Source organism: Emydura macquarii, unplaced genomic scaffold (assembly GCF_026122565.2).
Source record: "Emydura macquarii macquarii isolate MOO-44397 ecotype Brisbane River unplaced genomic scaffold, CSIRO-AGI_Emac_v2 contig_1483, whole genome shotgun sequence".
Lineage (NCBI taxonomy): Eukaryota > Metazoa > Chordata > Testudines > Chelidae > Emydura > Emydura macquarii.
The window spans coordinates 5972527-5989944 of record NW_027131620.1 but is presented as its reverse complement, the minus strand read 5'-3'; the positions used below and the strand labels follow the sequence as shown (position 1 = coordinate 5989944).

At 43.4% G+C, this 17418-nt stretch overlaps 1 protein-coding gene across 3 annotated transcripts; it reads left to right on the top strand.

The window, feature by feature from the left end:
• The first annotated feature begins 974 nt into the window (after nt 1–974).
• Nucleotides 975–16073, top strand: OGFR (opioid growth factor receptor). Of its 3 annotated transcripts, none has more exons than XM_067554110.1 (9): nt 975–1234; nt 3661–3732; nt 6449–6496; nt 8058–8120; nt 8462–8549; nt 9950–10028; nt 10581–10647; nt 10999–11147; nt 12366–16073. In XM_067554110.1, the coding sequence occupies exons 1-9, from the start codon at nt 1007–1009 to the stop codon at nt 13771–13773; spliced, it is 2202 nt and encodes a 733-aa protein (XP_067410211.1). In that variant the 5' UTR covers nt 975–1006; the 3' UTR covers nt 13774–16073. The 3 variants fall into 3 exon arrangements, with proteins under 3 accessions (XP_067410211.1, XP_067410212.1, XP_067410213.1); XM_067554112.1 differs by having other exon boundaries at nt 1178–1234; nt 3666–3732; XM_067554111.1 differs by lacking the exon at nt 3661–3732.
• The last annotated feature ends 1345 nt before the right edge of the window (nt 16074–17418 follow it).

Genomic DNA, 17418 nt, shown 5'->3' with positions numbered 1-17418 from the left:
TCAGCCCTGATGCAGAACATGGCAGAGTCCTCAAGGTCAAGCGTCAACTTATGTGTAGACTGTGATGGCACAAAGACGCCGGGTTTTCCCCTGCACTAGGCAGCAAGCTCAGCCTAAAGAAGTCTACAATACTTTTTAGGGGAGGGGCTGTTGTCAAGACAACCAGGGAATGCACTGAAGCTAGAAAACCTTGATGGAAGTTGATGGTGGCAAAACCATGCAATCGTGTGATGAATCCCTTTGGGGTACCATCCTGTGCATTAATCACAAGACTATCCTTCCAAAAAAAAAAGGTATTTTTGTTACGTCGATGGCAGGGTTTGCCAGCTCTTCTTTTGTGCAACATTGCATGAGTGTGACAGGACAATCACATGGGGTGACACAACATCTCACTGCAGTACCTTGAGCCTAGTGGGTGGGAGCGTTCACGGTTTGCTGGATTTTCTGATTTTTGGAGCTGGTAGAACAGATAATTAAGAACACCCTGGAACGTCTCGGTTTTGAGTTTAAATCAAAACAGAACGTGTCCCACCAAAACCTTCCGCAGCACGCCCTCTTCTCCCCACTTTCATGCAGCTCCGGCTTCTTTGAAAAATGGTCCCTTGAATATTTTGCGCCCCCCCCCGCTCCCCGTGGATGATGAGGAGGAGGAGGTAGATGTAATTCAAAGGGAGGGCGGGGTCCCGTATCCCCTTAACCCTGATCCTGCAGAGAGACACGTGTTGACCCATGCCCTGCAGCCGGTGTGGGTCGCAGCCGCTGACGTGTAGAGATCAGCCTCGCCGCGAGCGCCCCTTCGGTTCCGGTGCGGACCCGGCCCGGCCGCCGATGGAACGCGGAGACAATCCCAACGTTCCACCAGGGGCGCCCCTCAGCCAATGGCCGCACAGCGACGCCGCCCCGCCCCGCCCACGTGTCTTTTGGCTTTGTGTACCCCACCCCTCCCAGCGGGCGGCTGGCCGGCGAGCGCCGCTTTCGCTTTCCTGCGCCGCAGCCGGGCGCCCTGATGGCGGCTTGGGTGAGCTTCAGGGGGCCGGAGGACGGCGAGAGGAGAGAGCGCTGCTCCTGGGAGTACGACTCCACCTGGGAGAGCGAGGAGGGGGAAGAGCTGGAGGAAGAGGAAGGGAAGTGGCCGCAGGCGGCCGGAGCAGCCGGAGAGGAAGAGGAGGAAGAGGAAGAGGAGGGGAAGCCTTGGGTGTGGTCGCGGGGCTCCCACCCGGCCAGCGGCGCACAGGTGATTCGTGCGAGGGAGGAGGGAGACCTGGAAGGGGGGCTGGGTGTTTTTTTGGGGGGGTGTTACCCCTCCGGTGTGTCCAGAGGAGTTGGGGGCGAGGGGGGAGCCCCTCAGTATGAGATCGGGGGGGAAATGAATGTGCCTCCCCTTCCAAACCGCCTGGCCCTGAAGGGGTAAGTGATCTTTTTCCCTCCCCCATTTTAAACAAGCTGTTTCCGACCTTGACATCTCCACCTGCCCCCTCCTGTAAGGCAAATATTTCTCTTCTGCTAAGTAATTTTCTGCTCCTGTGCATCACGACGGGCCGAGGCTGCATGCTGCATTCGGCAGCTTTGATCTGCGGGCGGCCCCGCTTGATAACGTCGTAACTCAGTTGCTGTGCATGGGTAACTGTCCCACGGCGTTTTGGAGCCTCTTCTGTCTAGTTTCTTCGTTTGCAGCCAGGGACAGGAGCAGCTTGTAGTAGTTTCAGAGATGCTCTCCTCCTCATGGGATCACTAGCATATTATTCTGCCATAACCTTCATGAGCGGTATTTTCAGCTGTCCTAAAGAAGGGACACACCAGATCACTACTAATGAATGAACTCTGCAGGACTTGGGTATTTAGGGCCAGAGGTGTGCTGCTGGGGTTACTGCTCAATGGAGAAATTAAAATAAACCGATGTGGCTTCATGGTCCACTAAAGCTTCATTAAATTGCCACATGCTGTTTCTGAATATCTTTCTCACCATTCCTGGTAAGCAGGATAATTTTGTTTATGAATCAACTTTCCATCTTGTATGCTCAGTTGACTCCACTTCCCTGAGTCTATGATGGTGCATTCTGTTTTTTAACATCATAGCTCAGAATTGATGTGCTTCATGAATTTGCGTGTCATCCTTGTGGAGCAGCTTCTGTTGCTGTAAATGCTCCAGCCACTCAGTGTCTTTTTTTTGTGTCAGCATGTGCAACCTTTTATTGAAATTTGCTATGTTTTTAAAAAGCTGTGTCAAGAAGGGATGTTGTATAAGGTTAGCAGGTGGTCATTTTCAGGTTCACAGCTGATCTACAGCACTTTTTAGTAATCCTCATGAGGCTGCAAAATGTGATTCTTTAACTCTGATGCTGTAAAATGTTAGCGTTGGATAACGGTGCACTTTAATTTCTTGTAAAGTTTCTCACTGTCTTCATCAGTGAATGTTAATAACAATCCCGTCATACTGCTTAAACAGATCTCTTGTTTTGCTTTTTGTCTTTCAGTTTTACTAAAGAGAAAATCAAAAGCTCATCACAGCTTTTTCTGTCTAACTCCTCCCATCTTGGAGAAATGGAAACTAACCCTTGGGTTCAGTTTCACTTTGGTGTCTCAAGTTAACACAGTTTTCAGATTAAGAGGTTGCACATCTGAGTTAATTCACTTTTTTTAAGGAAGGTTATATTTTTAAATTCTGTGTAGAAGCTCTTTGTGAGTGTTCAGTAATGTAGCTTTTTGATTGTACCTTGAAGTCCAAAGTAATGCTTGGTTCTTCAAGGGTACGGACTTAGTAATAAGCGTGCAAGCTATCCTAAGGTTTACATCCTGCAAAGGAACTTGGCTCTGCCCACCCCTGCAGCAGCAGGGAGTTCTGATGACTTCACGGGGTTCTGCTTGTGCAGTTCCGTTTGCAGAATCTAGCCCCAGAGCTTAAATCTCACAAGGGTTGAGCTGAAGTGCCTGTAGCATTTCATGACGTGCTTAGAGATAGGGGTGTCCTTGTGGAAGAACTTTGTTTACTTATGGTTAAAGAGATGCTGTCAAGTCAAACTTAGTCCCAAGTTTTGGTTTTAATGGAAATTTTTTTTTTACCAATCTTAAAAACATGGAGATTTTTCCATAACTTTGATTTTTATTTCGGTAGAAGTACCTCGTCATCTTTTCTTTTCTGTCTTGCCCCCTCAGCCCCAAACAAATATTCCTCTGGATTTTGGTAATGTAGAAGAACCAGAAAGTGCAATTGACTAAAAATGGCTTCTCTTTCTTTCTTCCCCTTCCCTATGCTAGAAAAAATTACCACCTGTTGCTGACGACAAATGTGGCTGAATTGGTGCTGCATACGGTTTAAATGGAAGCGTAAGCAAAGACAACCTGTTTACGGCACCAATGAGTCAATTTTTCAAGCCCTGCTTTAAAGGGATGCTGTTGGGAGGTTTATTACCCCCAAAATATCAGCACTGTGCTTCTAAAAACTTTAACTCTTCCTTTATAAATATATTCTCATCCCTCTCAAGCAAAGTCTGCAATAGTCTTTCAGGGGAGTGGGAGAACGCTTATACAAAAAAGAGACAAGTTTTCTCACCATGCATTTATTACACACATCTGCAACCTGCCAAGGGCTCTCTGATCAGTTTGCAAAACAAGTACCTATTTCTGCTCATATTAAACTAACATAGATTCCTCTCTCTTCAGTCTAGATGGTATTGTTTATTAAGGACGTCGTTTATGTTTTTGTGGAAAGCTCTTACTCTTTCAGATGCCCAGGTTAGAGATTTATTTTTTTATTTTAAATTATGCACTTTCAAAAAACTGGCTGAAACCAAATCTTAAATTGCTTATGTCATTTGTACATCTTTATAAAAATGCTGTTTGTTCATAATTGGAGATGTCAGTGGACATGTTTTCAGATAAAGTTTTTAAATCACATTTAGCTTCCTCTATAAAACGATGTGCATTTTTTTGTAATAAACATAAAAAATCTTGGGTTTTGTTCTAATTTTTTTAAACACCCACTTATTCTGCTGTAGAATAGCAGGCCCCATGTTCCATTGTACCAAAACCCCTCTCTAGCACCAAAACTGACTCTGCATTTTCCCATCCTCAAATAATTTTGTGGGGACTAAACCTCTTTGCTCAGGCTACTCTTCCTAGGATGCTGGCCACATTCTCTTTACATGGGTCTTGCTGTTACCTGCGCCTTCCTGTATCTTTCTTGCTTCTTATTGCTAGTTCTTGTTCACGTTGCCCCTGCCCTCCTCCAGCTTTTTTCTTTGCTTTCTCACACTCCTCATACAGTAGTGTGCCGTGTAACGAGTTGGGATGTTGGATGGACACCCACATCAAAAATTGCTCATCAGTGGATGTCATGAAAATACATTGATTTTGTTTCACCTGTAAAGTTTTGTGGTCTTGGCTTTTTTTTTTTCTTTTAAATCTGGGAGGAAATGGGAGCTTTAGAATGAAATCTAGCCCCAGGGATGCAAAGGCAGGGGGATTAGACATGCCTTCTCTGCTTGCCTGTCATTGCTCTGTCTGATGCTCTGTTCAAGGACTCTTTTTGTCTCAGATCCAGCTGCTTTCTAAACAAATCTTGCTGCACTTCCACTTTATTTGAGTTGACTTCCTTAATGCTACTTGGGTTGTCTCTATCTTGATTCACTCTTGTCTCTTGCAGACCTAATCCTCTTCCGAAATTGGAGCTGTTCTTCTGTTCTCTCATGACGATTGATTGTGTTAGGAGACATTGATATAGCAGAAGACTCTGAAACACAAATAAGACACTTGGGGTGAAATCCTGGTCCCGGTGAAATCAACAGCAAAATTCCTGTTGACCTCAGAGGATTCAGGATTTCACTCCTGGATTTCCAGCACCATATAGTCAAGCTTGTAAATTGATTTCTTAGGGCAAAATCCCAGTCTCTGTTTACATCCTAAGAAAAACAGCTGCACTCACCTCCCTAGCTGAATGCACATTTCTCTTCCTTAATAGAGCTGCTTGCAATATGCAGAACCACTTATGCTTCAGATTAAAACTTCCTGGGACTTAAAAAACAAAAATAAAATCCAAATCAATGAATTGATATAAATCAGTATGTCACTACATGGCTTAAAACACTGGTATTGGCAATCCAGGATGGCCAATTGGAATGGGCTCCAGCAATTTGAGTTCTAATCCTTGTTCCTCCATTGACTGGTCTTGGGCAAGTTTCTTCACTTAGCTGTCTGTTTCATCTTCTGTAAAATAGGAATAATGTTTATCTATTTTGCAATCTGTTTGTTTTAGATATTTATAAGGCATCTCCCTGTTTAGCCCCCTCCACCCTGTTTGTGTAAATGTTCAAGCTTTTTTTAAATTGCTTTATTTATGGCTTTATTCTGTGGGAAACCTTTTTCTGAAGGTGTCTTACACAAATGCATGCAACACTTGGAAGATAGATGTTAAGTGTTTTTATTATTAAAAATCAATGGGACAAGATGGAGAAATCACTTGGTACATAATCTAATTCCCCCTTAATAACTCCAATAGACAGTGGATAGCATTTGACTCCAATAGAATTTGACTGTTCACTAGAAAGCGACTATTCCCCAAACAGGAGCAGGAAATTATAGTGGTCAGATAGTTAAAAAAAGAATTGGGAGGGTTTGTGGTTCTTCTTTCCCCTTTCCTGAAAGGCTCCTGTTTTATTTAAAAGGTGCTGAGCACCGTGGACCAGATCCAGCCAAGCACTTGAGTCCTGGTCCAAAATCCAATGAAGTTGATGGAAAGATTCCCATTAACTTCAGTAGTTTTTGGATCAGGCCCTTAATGCACAGCTAGTCTAATTGAAATCAATGGGTCTTTCCAGGCACGTAAGGTTAGAACATGTGCTGAAGTGTCCTGATGGATTGCAGCTGGAGTGCTCTGCTCTCTGTTTGCATCTTTCTGCAAATTTTAATGGCAGTTCTGTCATTGAGATTTGTATAAACACAATGCACCCTTAAAAACTAAAGGATAAATTGCTTTAAAAAACAAGTCAGTTATATAATGTCACTCTCATAACTCCCACTTCCCATGTGATACTGGCAAGAAGAAAGTGAAGCTTTAGCCAGTGATTTCTGTCTAAACACTATTCAGTTCCTAAACACATCTTAGACTTACAGAACCCGATTCTCCTTGCACGTGCAGCTGCTTTACCCCAGTGTGTAACTTCACTGATTTCCGTGGACTTGGTCCTGATTTTTGCATCGGCTTATCCGAGAGAAGAATCGGGCAGCAACTGTCTGGGTTTTTTAATACTGATGGGAAGTATAAACAATGTAACTTTGTAACTAATAGAACTTGTCACTGAAGTGACTGGCTTGAAAGAAGTAAAACATTACTAGGGGCGTCGTAGTTCTTGATGTTGATGAGTGAACTGTGTTTTTTCTTTTAAATAAAACTGAAGTTTGGTTGTAAAAATGTCATCCTAAGTCTCATCAAAGTATTTGTTTTTATCTTTAGGAGCGAAGAAGACCAGCAGTCTCCTCAATGGGTTATAGAGGTTTTGAGGTAGGATTAACGCAATGTTTGGAAAGATATAGATAATGGTGATGAGAATATATTTAAATAACTCATGTGACTCCGAGCTACGTAATCTTACATAAACCAGCATTGCTGCTTGCTAGCTACACAGCTTCTTCTCTTCCACGCGAAGGTGTGGAGGAGTTAAGTGCAGTAATATTCTAAGGGAGCGACAATCGGAATATTTTGCACTTGGGTTTAAGTAGCCCTTTTGATCCTGTGGAAGAGAGTAACGGGGCCTGGTGTGCTGGTGGGGAGGGATGTGGTGGTGAGCGAGCCAGGCAGAGCTTAGGGTGGACTGTGGGTGGGGGTCAGGGCCGAAGAGGCAGGATGGGGAGCTAGCCTCCTCAAAGTGAAGCTGTCACCCTGCCACCCATGGCCTGGGCCCATTTTAAAATCACCAGAGCATTTGCCCCCTTTGCCCTTCTCCCCGTAGGCGGGCCTGCCTTGTCTAGACTAAGACAAACGATGCAGGGTTTCTTAAAAACATGTTAGTTAGAGTCTGGTCTACACTAAGACTTTGAAAGGTGTGTTGTATTTTTCCACATTAGGTGGAAAAGCCCCTCCATAATAAAATACAATTTTCTTTGTTCACACTAGGGTTTTAAAAAGGCAGAAGCTAACAGTTTTTAGAGACCTTTTATTGTAGTCTAGATAGGGTCCATGATTGAAGTCCAGAACTTTTCTCCTCATTCAGCCACCTCCCATCTTGTCACTCGCGGGTGTCCCTCCTCTTTCCCCGCTAACACCCCCCCCCCCCCGTGTGACTCACTGTGTTCCTCCCCGCACACACTCAGCCCCCTTCCCCCCCCACCAGCTGTTGCTTGCCACCTGGGGGAAGGGGGAGTGTGGAAGAGAGGAGGGGGACTGAGCGATGGGGGTTAGGAGAGAGATGAGGGGGCGGGCCTGGGGTGGACGGTTGGCGGGGCCACAGGTGGAAGAGGCAGGGCGTGATTGTTCTGCCCTGGGCTGCGGAATTCCTGTCGATGGGCCTGAGACAAGGTATTGGTATTTGGGCCTCATTCCAGTTAGCATTGTGTTTCCTAGTGTCCAAGGGTGAGATTTGTGCGGTTTGATCACTTCTCTCCCTAGGGTAGGTAGGAAGATTCCGATCCAGAGGGTAAAAGACAAATACAAACCCTGCAGAAGTTCATACAATCAAACCATCTGACACTGGTTAATTAGGCCAGGAAGGAAGGAAAAGCTGAGTTAATAAAGGAGATGATGTGAAGCTGTATTAGCCCGAAGCTACCTTCAGGGATGCAATGAAACAGACAGAGTAATGGACTGGGTGCTGAAGCATAAGTATATCCCCAGCTGGTTTTCCAGGGGAGGTGAGAATTCAGAACTTTATAGAGGATAATAATGAGGATAGGAGAAAATACTTGTAAGAGAGGCTGAGTTAGACAGACTTTCTCACATTAGCCAGAATAGCCTTTACGGCATCATTAGTAACCAACTCTTCAAGAAGAAACATGGCAGAACAGTGTTTTCTGTTGGGAAGCTTTTGTTCTGACTCTCTGATTTGTCTCTTTTCTCTTCCCCTCAGTTCTCAACTGGACGCAACTGGACAGCTGCAAAAGATATGCAGAGATACAGGCATCGTTATCCGGTACAAGCTGGAGATTTATGAACTTCCTGTCTTTTGGGGTTTTTCCTCTTCTCATGCTAGACGCAAGAGGCACTTGGCTGATTTAAGCATGTCATTTGGTCAGCCTTAAATTGGTAGATTGATGAGATGTTAAAATGATGATAAAGTAATTTGCTTCTCCTCATCCAATCATTGAGACGTACTCGCTACATCCGGTTGGCTCAGAAACAAGCCGTTAACTACCAACCATTCTCAGACTTGGTAGCCGTGCTACCAACACACAAGAACTCCTGGGAAGATCATTATGTCCGTGTGGGGTTTTAATGCATTGCTGCTTGTTAATGTCTCTCTCTCTCCTACAGGGTTTGGAAGAAAGGGAAGCTGATGCTGAAGAGGAGGAGATGTGGAATTTAAGTTTTTACAAAAATGAAATTAGCTTTTTGCCTCACGGTACGTATCTGACCTGCACCTCCCGTGTGTGCACTTGTCGTTTACGTGAGCTCTGAAGGTGTCTCAATGAGTCAGTGGAAGGAATAGACTCCAGATCTCCTGATTCCCAGTCCTGCGTTAAGTCCGCCAAAGTACTGTCTTGTGTTGACATCGCTCCATGATGCAGAAATACATGTAGATCAGAATTTCCCGTTAAAATTGCAGAATGCGGTCAATTGCTTGCTCATTTTTCTTTCCTTTGTTTCACTCTGTGGCATGTGCAGTAGTAACTGATCACGTGCACTTCAGTTTTCTGTTTGTTACTGCAATTTGAAAGGCTCTTTACTTTTTAAAGGATGAACAGTTTGGGGCAGGCAGAATTCCCTGGTGGCCCTCTCTGTAGTGGTTAAATATATTTGTCCACAAGCCTTTCTGGCTACCCAGGCAATGTAAAATGTTTTCTTCTAGACATCTTCCCAGGCAGTACATTAATGCCTTTAGACCCACATTCACGCTAACCTCGTAGCCTTGGATGAGGAGCTGTGCTGAGCCGCTGGTGTGAACATTCAACTCTCTCTCTTTAGCCATCCTTCACGCCCGTTCTCTGCGTGCTGAATTCTTACTCCAAGGTGCCTTCACTTCAGGCGTAAGGGAAAGTGGAATGACAAGAGCTGCTATATGAAGGGAAAACATTAACATTCCACCACTGATCTGAAACTAAGAAATGAGATCAGTGTTTAACCTGACATAAGCATCTTTAAAATCTGGATGCAGTTTTTCTGATCTCCTTCCAGTTCCAGCTATCGTGCCTTCTGGGAGAACCATCTTCATTCAGGATGGTGAGACTCCAAACGTGCTAGAAGGCTTCTCTCCCCTTTGTAGGGCCTGATCCTGAAAAGTGCTGAGCTTCCAGTGACGTCAATAGAAGTTGAGGAGGCTCACTACCTTGTAGGACATACTTGGGTCATTGCAGGATCAGGCCTAAAGTAGCCGCAGACCCTTCCTGGGATAATCTACCCCTAATCTGTTGTGTGATAGTAGATCACAACACTGTCATGGCTTTTACAGTGCTTGGCTTGTTAGAAAATAATCTATCAATACTCAGTTCTTTGGATATGCAGAGGAATGTGGGATTGGGCCCTTACTCAAGAATGACATTTCCTTGCACAGTGCCTGCACTCCAATGCATACAGAAAACTACACTGTTTAAAAACATACGTTGATTAGGGCCCTCTGAAAAGACAGCTAGGTTGTCGTCTTGTTGAAAGTGATCTTTTTATGTAGGTTACCCATGATCTCTCTTGAATTCAAAGTGAGACAGATCCTGTTTTGTGCAACTGTATTCAATCTCCTGGACAATCAGTTAATTTTACTCCTTTGCTGTAGTTTCTTTTCTCACCTCCCGCCCTCTTTTCCCCCAGGCTTATATATTGATGAGCTCCTTGAAGCTTGGCAGGAAGATTACGAGACCCTGGAGGAAAATCATTCCTATATACAATGGTAAATAGTTATTGCAAAAGGTGATGGCTCTTAGAATGAATCTCTTCCGATGTCTGTCTCAGAGAATTTGCTGCTTCAGAGCTGCTGAGGTTGGCTTCTTGGAAAACCTCGGGCCCCGCTTGAGTTCTAAATTTGTGTATGAGATTTATTTTAATCAGTTATGTTCTTGTGAAAGTAATGAGGGGTGGGTATCCTGAAGGCAGAGATTTCCCTTGGAGCTCTGTCAGTAGTCTTCAGTCCACAGCTGCAGTATGTCTGTCTGCAAACCTGGCGCTGAGCAAAGACGTGGTGATGGTTAAGTTAGAAATACCCAGACAGATCAACAATTAAGACTAATTGTACCAGCATGTGTAGTGACTTGTCACGGTCGAACTTAGTCTATTACAGACTAAACTCCTTGTGTGTTCCATGATGTTATGTCCTCTTGAAGAGGATTGTATTTGGCATCTACAGCGTTGGAGACCTTTCTCTTAATTTGTTTTTAAGGAGCACATGAGCTGGGTCAAATGTAACATCTATTTTGTCTGACCTGCAAATCTGCTTTCCCTTCAGGTTGTTTCCTTTGCGTGAACGTGGGATGAACTGGCGTGCAAAGCCTCTTACATGTAAAGAAATTCAGGTGTGACTTCCTTATTTCAAACCTTTGATACTTGACAGGCATTGGGGGTTCAACTAGTTAATCTTAGCCTTGTACTTCATAAAGTTGCTCCATTTCATTCCCCACCCTAATGGAGCCAGCTCCAATGGCTGTTAAATGCCGCTTTTGATTATCTTTTTTGCTCAGCAGTAGATTACAGGTTTGTTGATTATAACCAAGAAATAACCAGTGAAGATCCCAAATGTCTTTTTACACAACAGCCATTTATAAGCGTTGTGTATAATTGAAAGGCCTCTTAAGTAACAGATGCAGGTAGTTTAAGTCTTTTTGAGTTGCCATACATGCAAATTTGGGGTCTTTTGTGCATTGCAGGCCTTTAAGAGATCCCAGGAAGTGATGCAAAGATTCGTTAGAGCTTACAAACTCATGCTGGGCTTTTATGGAATAAACTTGGTAGATCAAGAAACGGGACAAGTGGAAAGAGCAGAAAACTGGGCTCAGAGATTTCGCAACCTCGATCGGTGAGTCCCATTTTCATTGTTGGGTTTTTATTCTTCACTCTTGGGAAAGAAAAATCAAATGAAGCCCCAGGAATTAGTTGGCTACTGAAATACAAAGGCTTTCTGTGTTACAGAAGCAGTGTGATCTGACCACAGAACTAGGAGACAACTAGCCAAGAATTTAGGTGCACTTATTCTGGCTTTGCCTCTGACAAATATAGGTAGGAGGCCTGTCAGTATCTTTCATATTATTTTAAATTGCTTGAAATGCTTAGAGGCTCCAGCTGAGATTTGATGCCCCACTGTGAGTATGTATTGTATGTTACTGCTTTGGCATTACTAATCAAAAGGTTGGTGTCCGTCTTCGTCTCCTTTAAAGCTATAATAAAGGCTTAGACTCTGATATTGGCTGCCTCGGAGTTTATGTCTCAGACAAGCTTATTCTTCAGTGCGATGGGCCTCAGGCAACTGTACTCTCAGAAATCTATTGGAACAACTTTCACCTATACTCAGTTCCTGTGTGGTAGGGATTACTTGTTTTAAGACCTGCTGAGAAGAATGCATTCAGGTCAGGTTTAAAAATAAAATGATCGCAGGAATTAAGAGTGAAGATCCTAGTTACAGCTGGGAATTTGAAGTCAGAACTCTTGAGTTCTATTGTTGGCAGTAATGATGACTTGCTGTATATGACCTTGGACAAGTCACTTATGTAGCTATAAAATAAGAATAATTCCCTATGCTTTCTAGGGTGTTTATAGGACTGCCTCAATGCCTGTGACATGCTTTCAGATCCTTGGATGAAAAGCGATATTTAAATGCAAAGTAGTGGTGTTGCAGGTATTCTAGTCATACATTGATTGGAGATATCAGATCCCTTTTCCAATACATATCTTTGTAGTTTGAACTGTACATCAGTGATGGTAGTGAGGAAGCCACGCCGCGGTTCTGGAATTCAGTTAACTTTGTAGCAGAGACGAAAGAATAACTGAAACGTTGAGACGAGGATGGGACAGCACTTTTGGAGGAGACAGCAGATAGGCTAGATATTACACCAATCGATGCTTATGCCTTTAAAGATTTCAGTAAAGACTTATTTGTTGCTAACAGCATTCAGCATGTCTACTTTGAAGATGCCTGCCTGGGTTCAAGTGGGACGCTGAACTGTGCTGCTTTCACTTAAAGATGTCGTCATTTTCCTGTTTCATTGTCTTTAGTTCTTTTTTTCTGTCTGTATCTCAGGTTTAGCCACAACAATTTGCGCATCACTCGCATTCTGAAGTGTCTGGGAGAGATGGGGTATGAACACTATCAAGTACACCTGGTTAAGTTTTTCCTCAGAGAGACTCTAATTTTCCAAACACTCCCAAACGTTAAGAGAAGTGCCTTGGATTACTTCCTGTTCACCATCAGAAGTAAGCAGAAACGACGGGAACTGATACACTATGCATGGAAGCACTTTAAACCTCAGAGTAGGTTTGTATGGGGGCCTCATAAGAAACTCCTGAAATATAAACCTCCATTGTCAAAGTCTCAGCACTGGCAAAGCGCAGATGAGGAGCAGGAATCCATCAGACATGAAGTGGTGGGAAAGAAAAAAAACCATCTTCCAAACAAGGAGGAGGAAGTTGGAGATGCTGCAGACTTACAAACCAAGAAGGTGACTGATGAATGTGCCTCAGGGGAGCAAAGTCAGCATGGTGCCATGTACGTTGCAGAGCGAGGAGACAGCGTAGAAGAGAAACAAGCCTCACTTCCCCAGCTGGAAGAGAAGATTCTAAGTGAGGACCCTGGGGGCGTGGGGGATGGAGCAGAGAGTGAATGCCTGAAGGAAAGCAAGAAAAGAAAACTTGAGATGCACGGGTTAAGTGGTAAATGCACAGAGCTATTGAAAAATTCCACTGACATTGAGAAGATCTCTCATAACCTCGGGGAATTTGCTATCAATCAAGAGATCACAGAGACTCTTCCAGCACTGGCGGAAATGGATGACCAAGTAACAGCTGAAGAAGGTGACAGGAGTGGTGAAGACTTAAAGACGACTGAGTCGTCTGATGCACCTGTAAAAAGAAGGAAGGTTGATGAGGCAATGCCAGAAAACAGTGCCTTAAATGCGGAGCTAAACCGGGACACTGACACCACTACCTGCAATGGCCAAGCAACAGGACCAGGTGCTATGGGCTGTGTGACTGAGAAAGAAGTCAATGAGGAAAACAAAGTTGTGGAAGAAACTAATGTGAAAACTGAGATTGGTGCTGACGGTGCATCTGTGAATTCATTGCCTAGTTCTGAGACTAATGATCCTGATCTGTCTTCTCGGGCAGGGAGTGGCTCAGTGTCAGGTGAAGCAAAAGCAGAAATACAAAACGAAGAGCACCAATGTAACAAAACTCTGCCAGCAAGTGACAGCCAGGCAGATGATAGAGAACAGAGAGAAGGAGCAGAAGATGTGAATGCAGGAGAGGAAGCAAAAACCACAGGCAAGAATCAGGGCCAAGAGGGTCTTCAGCAGAGTGTGGTGGCATCTGGTCCTGAAAAAGCCAATGCTAGGGGCGTAGCACAGGAAATTGATTGCTTGGAGGATTCAGCAGAACTGAGTGATCAGCAGACCATGGCAGAAAGTGGGGAAAAACATAGTGATCGCACCTGAGTAAGGAAAGGAAGGAGGACCATGATATCCTGAATGCAAGGAGCATGGCACAATGATTCAGACTCCAAAGGCGGGGGGGAAATCTCCTTTAAAACAATCCAGAATAAACCCAATCCCACTCCTTCCCTCCCCCTGGTTGTCCGAACTAGGAAAAATGTATTTGGTCAACTTCGTAGAGAAGAGCCCCTTCCTGTTCCTATTTGTATCTGACATGCTGGACTGTCTGCGAAGAGGAAGATTTCCACTCTTCACCTCTATTTTTGGTAGGTTCTTTCAAACAGGAAAGAATCTTTGTTTTCGTCTTTGAAAGAGTAAAGCTCTTACTTTATAAATTATTTTTAATCCGTGGAATGCAGACGCTGTTTGTAGAATAAACCAATTGGCTGGGTTTCCTTTTTATCAGGTAACTCCCCTTTGGCACTGGGGAAATGGTAATGCTAACACGGGGAGTTTTTACGTTTGCTGTCTCCCTGGCAAGGCCAATGCAAGGCCGTGTTGCTCATCTTGGTGAGGCTCTGTTGAACTAGTTAGTTGGTTTTTTTTTTTTGTTTTTTGTTTTTTTTTCAAGGAGACATCAGTGCGGTTGTGCAGTTTGTCCCACTTGAAGCCTGGTGTTTTTCAGCACCTTGAGGGTGAAGGCCCCCATTCTGCTGAGATTTGCTTGCAAATGGGATAGGGGTAATGAAATTTCACGTGTGAGAAAATCCAAATGCCTTTCCATTGGTAGGTGACTAATTTTAAGATTTTAGTTTGGAATACAAGAGTTATTGATTTAAACTACACAGTCAAAATGTTTTTGACCAATATTAACCTTAACAGGGGTTTTCCTCCAATCTATGTGCAAAGATGTAGAGGGTTTAATTCCCTCTAACCCTAGCACAAGTTACTCATGCATTTCTTTCAAAGATTGCTGGGAGAATGGAAACCCACCAGTCTCTAAAAGAAAACAAACACAAAAGATGCAAATCAGGCTTTGCTTAAAGAGAATCCTGCCCCCCTTTTTCTCCTCTGTGGAGCCCTGATGGTCTTTCAGATGCTACTTTTTTCACTAGTTTCAAGTCCTTTAACTGCCTATCGATGCAATTTTAATCAGGCTACCATTCCCTTGTCCTTAGTGCTGATTTTCACCCTTGATGATTTTGATCCCTTTCCTAGTTTTGGCTGGTGTTCTGCCAGTAGCATTCTGTCTGACTGTCCCAAGTGTGTTATGAAGCATGTTGTGTGTGTTGTTGGGAATCCTAGCTCTCTGTCCTTAAGCTGTAGAAATGATTTATTAAAACTGTTGGGTTTTTTTACCAAGGGCATCATAAGAATCTCTTTGGTCCCTGCCACCTACTGACCTTCATTCATGATGTTAACATCTATTGTTACTACCATCTAACTTGACTTAATGTTAATAATATGCACGCCAGCCTTGTGCAGAATTAAGCTGGCACAAAGGAGCATCATACAATGCTGTATGTAGGAGAAAATATTAAGGTATTTACTACAGTGCACCTATTTCACCAAGCAGCTGAAAAAAATGCAGCAGCTGAAAAGACTAGATTCCATGTTCACTTAAACGCAGTTTCTATTTTTGGTTTATTTATTTGTTTCTTTTAAATGGCATTTGGTTTTTGTAGAGCACTGCAGCAGCTTAGGTCAGCTGTCCTATCAGACAGCAGATTCAGTAACACACAGGGGGAATGTTTTACTCTGCATGTTCCAGCTGGTAAGCAAAGAAGCTTTAGCTGTTCTGGAATTTGATCTGTGACTTGCCTTCTCAAAATGTGTATGCCCTGTTCCAGCACAGCATTTACACACGTGTAACTAAGCACACGTGTAGTCTTGTTGAAGTCAGTGGGGCTAGTCCATACTTACATGCTTATAGTTTATACACAGTAAAAGCCTTAAAAATCCATTTGTTAAAGTGTTTTTTCTCTAGAAGAAAAACAAATTGTGTTAAATATTCAGTAAGACTAAAACTCTAATTACCTTCAGTATTTAGAGAACACTTACAGAAAAAGCAATTGCTTTTTACAAAAGTCTTTGTACAGATTTATAGTTGTCGTCTTTTTATTTAAGTAAGAGTTCTCACAGAGTGTGCTCACACATGGCGCACTTTGTGTATCTTGTATGGTGATGAGTTTTTAAATGAGATCTCTGTTTCACACTGCAAATCAAGGCTTGTTCAGGTTTAGAAATTCAACAGTGAACATTTTGAATGAGTTCACAGAAGAGATCTTTCATTGTTAATAGCTGTACAACAGAATCTATTGTTATATTTAATGTTGTATAATAAAGTAGGACTTTAAAGCAAACCAGTTTGGGGTTTTATTTTTTCCTGTTTAGAGGAGGAAGAAGAATGTATTACAAAGTTCTCACTTTTGAGGCTGTTTTGAGGAACTTACAGGCTATTGCTCATCTGAAAACCATCTCTTGGTGGGCTGCTTTCTTCTGGGTAATCTGCTGCGTTCTAAACTTGGTTCTGATCTCGTTGGTCCAGTGAGATCTGTCCTAATTCATTCCTTTTCATAGTTCCCTTCCATACAAACGTGCACAAACCAGATCCCTCTCTTTCTCAGTCAGCTCTCCCAAGCATACAATGTATGCATCAGCCACTTGCTCTAACATAACAGCACATAACTAGGAATCCTCCTGAAGCAACTGTTTCCAGGATAGGATGCCTGACAAATGGCACCCATGCCTGACTTCTGTCTGGAGAGTGATACACCCTGAATCTGAACTGCTGGCTGGACCAGTTTGCCAAATATTCAGTCCATAGTCTGCAATAAAAGAAATGAATAGTATGGTCACAAATGAAATGAATAGAATGGTCACATATCTCTGTGATGCTGCCAAATAATCTTTACTGCTACATTGGGAAAGGAAAAGAAGGATTGCCTTCTGGTTCAGGAAGTCAGGGAAATGAACCCAGCTCTGACAGGCTTTTTCGGGCAGGTCCCTTATTTCTGTGCGCCTCAGTTCTACACCTGTAAAATGGGGATAATGCTCACTTATGGTGGTGGAGGCTGAAGCAATAACTAGGTAGATGATGCTTTTTGTGGCTGTTGCCCCAGGTTTTTATACTGTGTCCAGTCCTGCCAATTGACTTTTTGTAAGATAATTAGCATCAGCTACTATAGGAATGGGCATAATAGAATATCTCACACTCACACACAACTACATTAATAGAATGTTTATAAATCAAGCACTCAACACAGGAAATGCAACCCTAATTCAGCCCCCTTATGCATGTGCATTATCAAACAGTCTTTAATTACATAATCGTGTACTATTTTCTCACAGGACTCTCAAAACCTCTTCTTCAGGTGTAGTTTTGTGTGTGTAACTTTCTAGTTTGCTTTTTTTAACAGCAAAATGAAAAAACCGAAGTCCCGTCCTGTGGAATCTCCCATGTGAGCCAGCCACTAGAGGGGCAGGAGGTACACATTTGCCAGCGTGTTTCATAGCTATTTGCTGATGACAGGAATGGGGGGAGCTGATGACCCTGGGTTCTGTTCCATTTCTGAAGGGGGGGGGTGCTCTAGTGATTAGACTAGTGGTTCTCAACCTGTTTACCACTGTGGGCTGCATATGAAGCCCTCTGTCTGTCTGTTATGGGGCTGCCTCCACACAATATATATACTGCCTGTGTGGCCTTGA

Excerpts from the sequence above, each read along its gene's own strand:
- OGFR (XM_067554110.1), top strand. The coding sequence starts at position 1,007 with ATGGCGGCTTGGGTGAGCTTCAGGGGGCCGGAGGACGGCGAGAGGAGA. Across the intron at positions 8,121-8,461 it reads GATACAGGCATCGTTATCCG|GGTTTGGAAGAAAGGGAAGC; the intron begins GTACAAGCTGGA and ends TCTCTCCTACAG. Across the intron at positions 10,029-10,580 it reads AATCATTCCTATATACAATG|GTTGTTTCCTTTGCGTGAAC; the intron begins GTAAATAGTTAT and ends CTTTCCCTTCAG.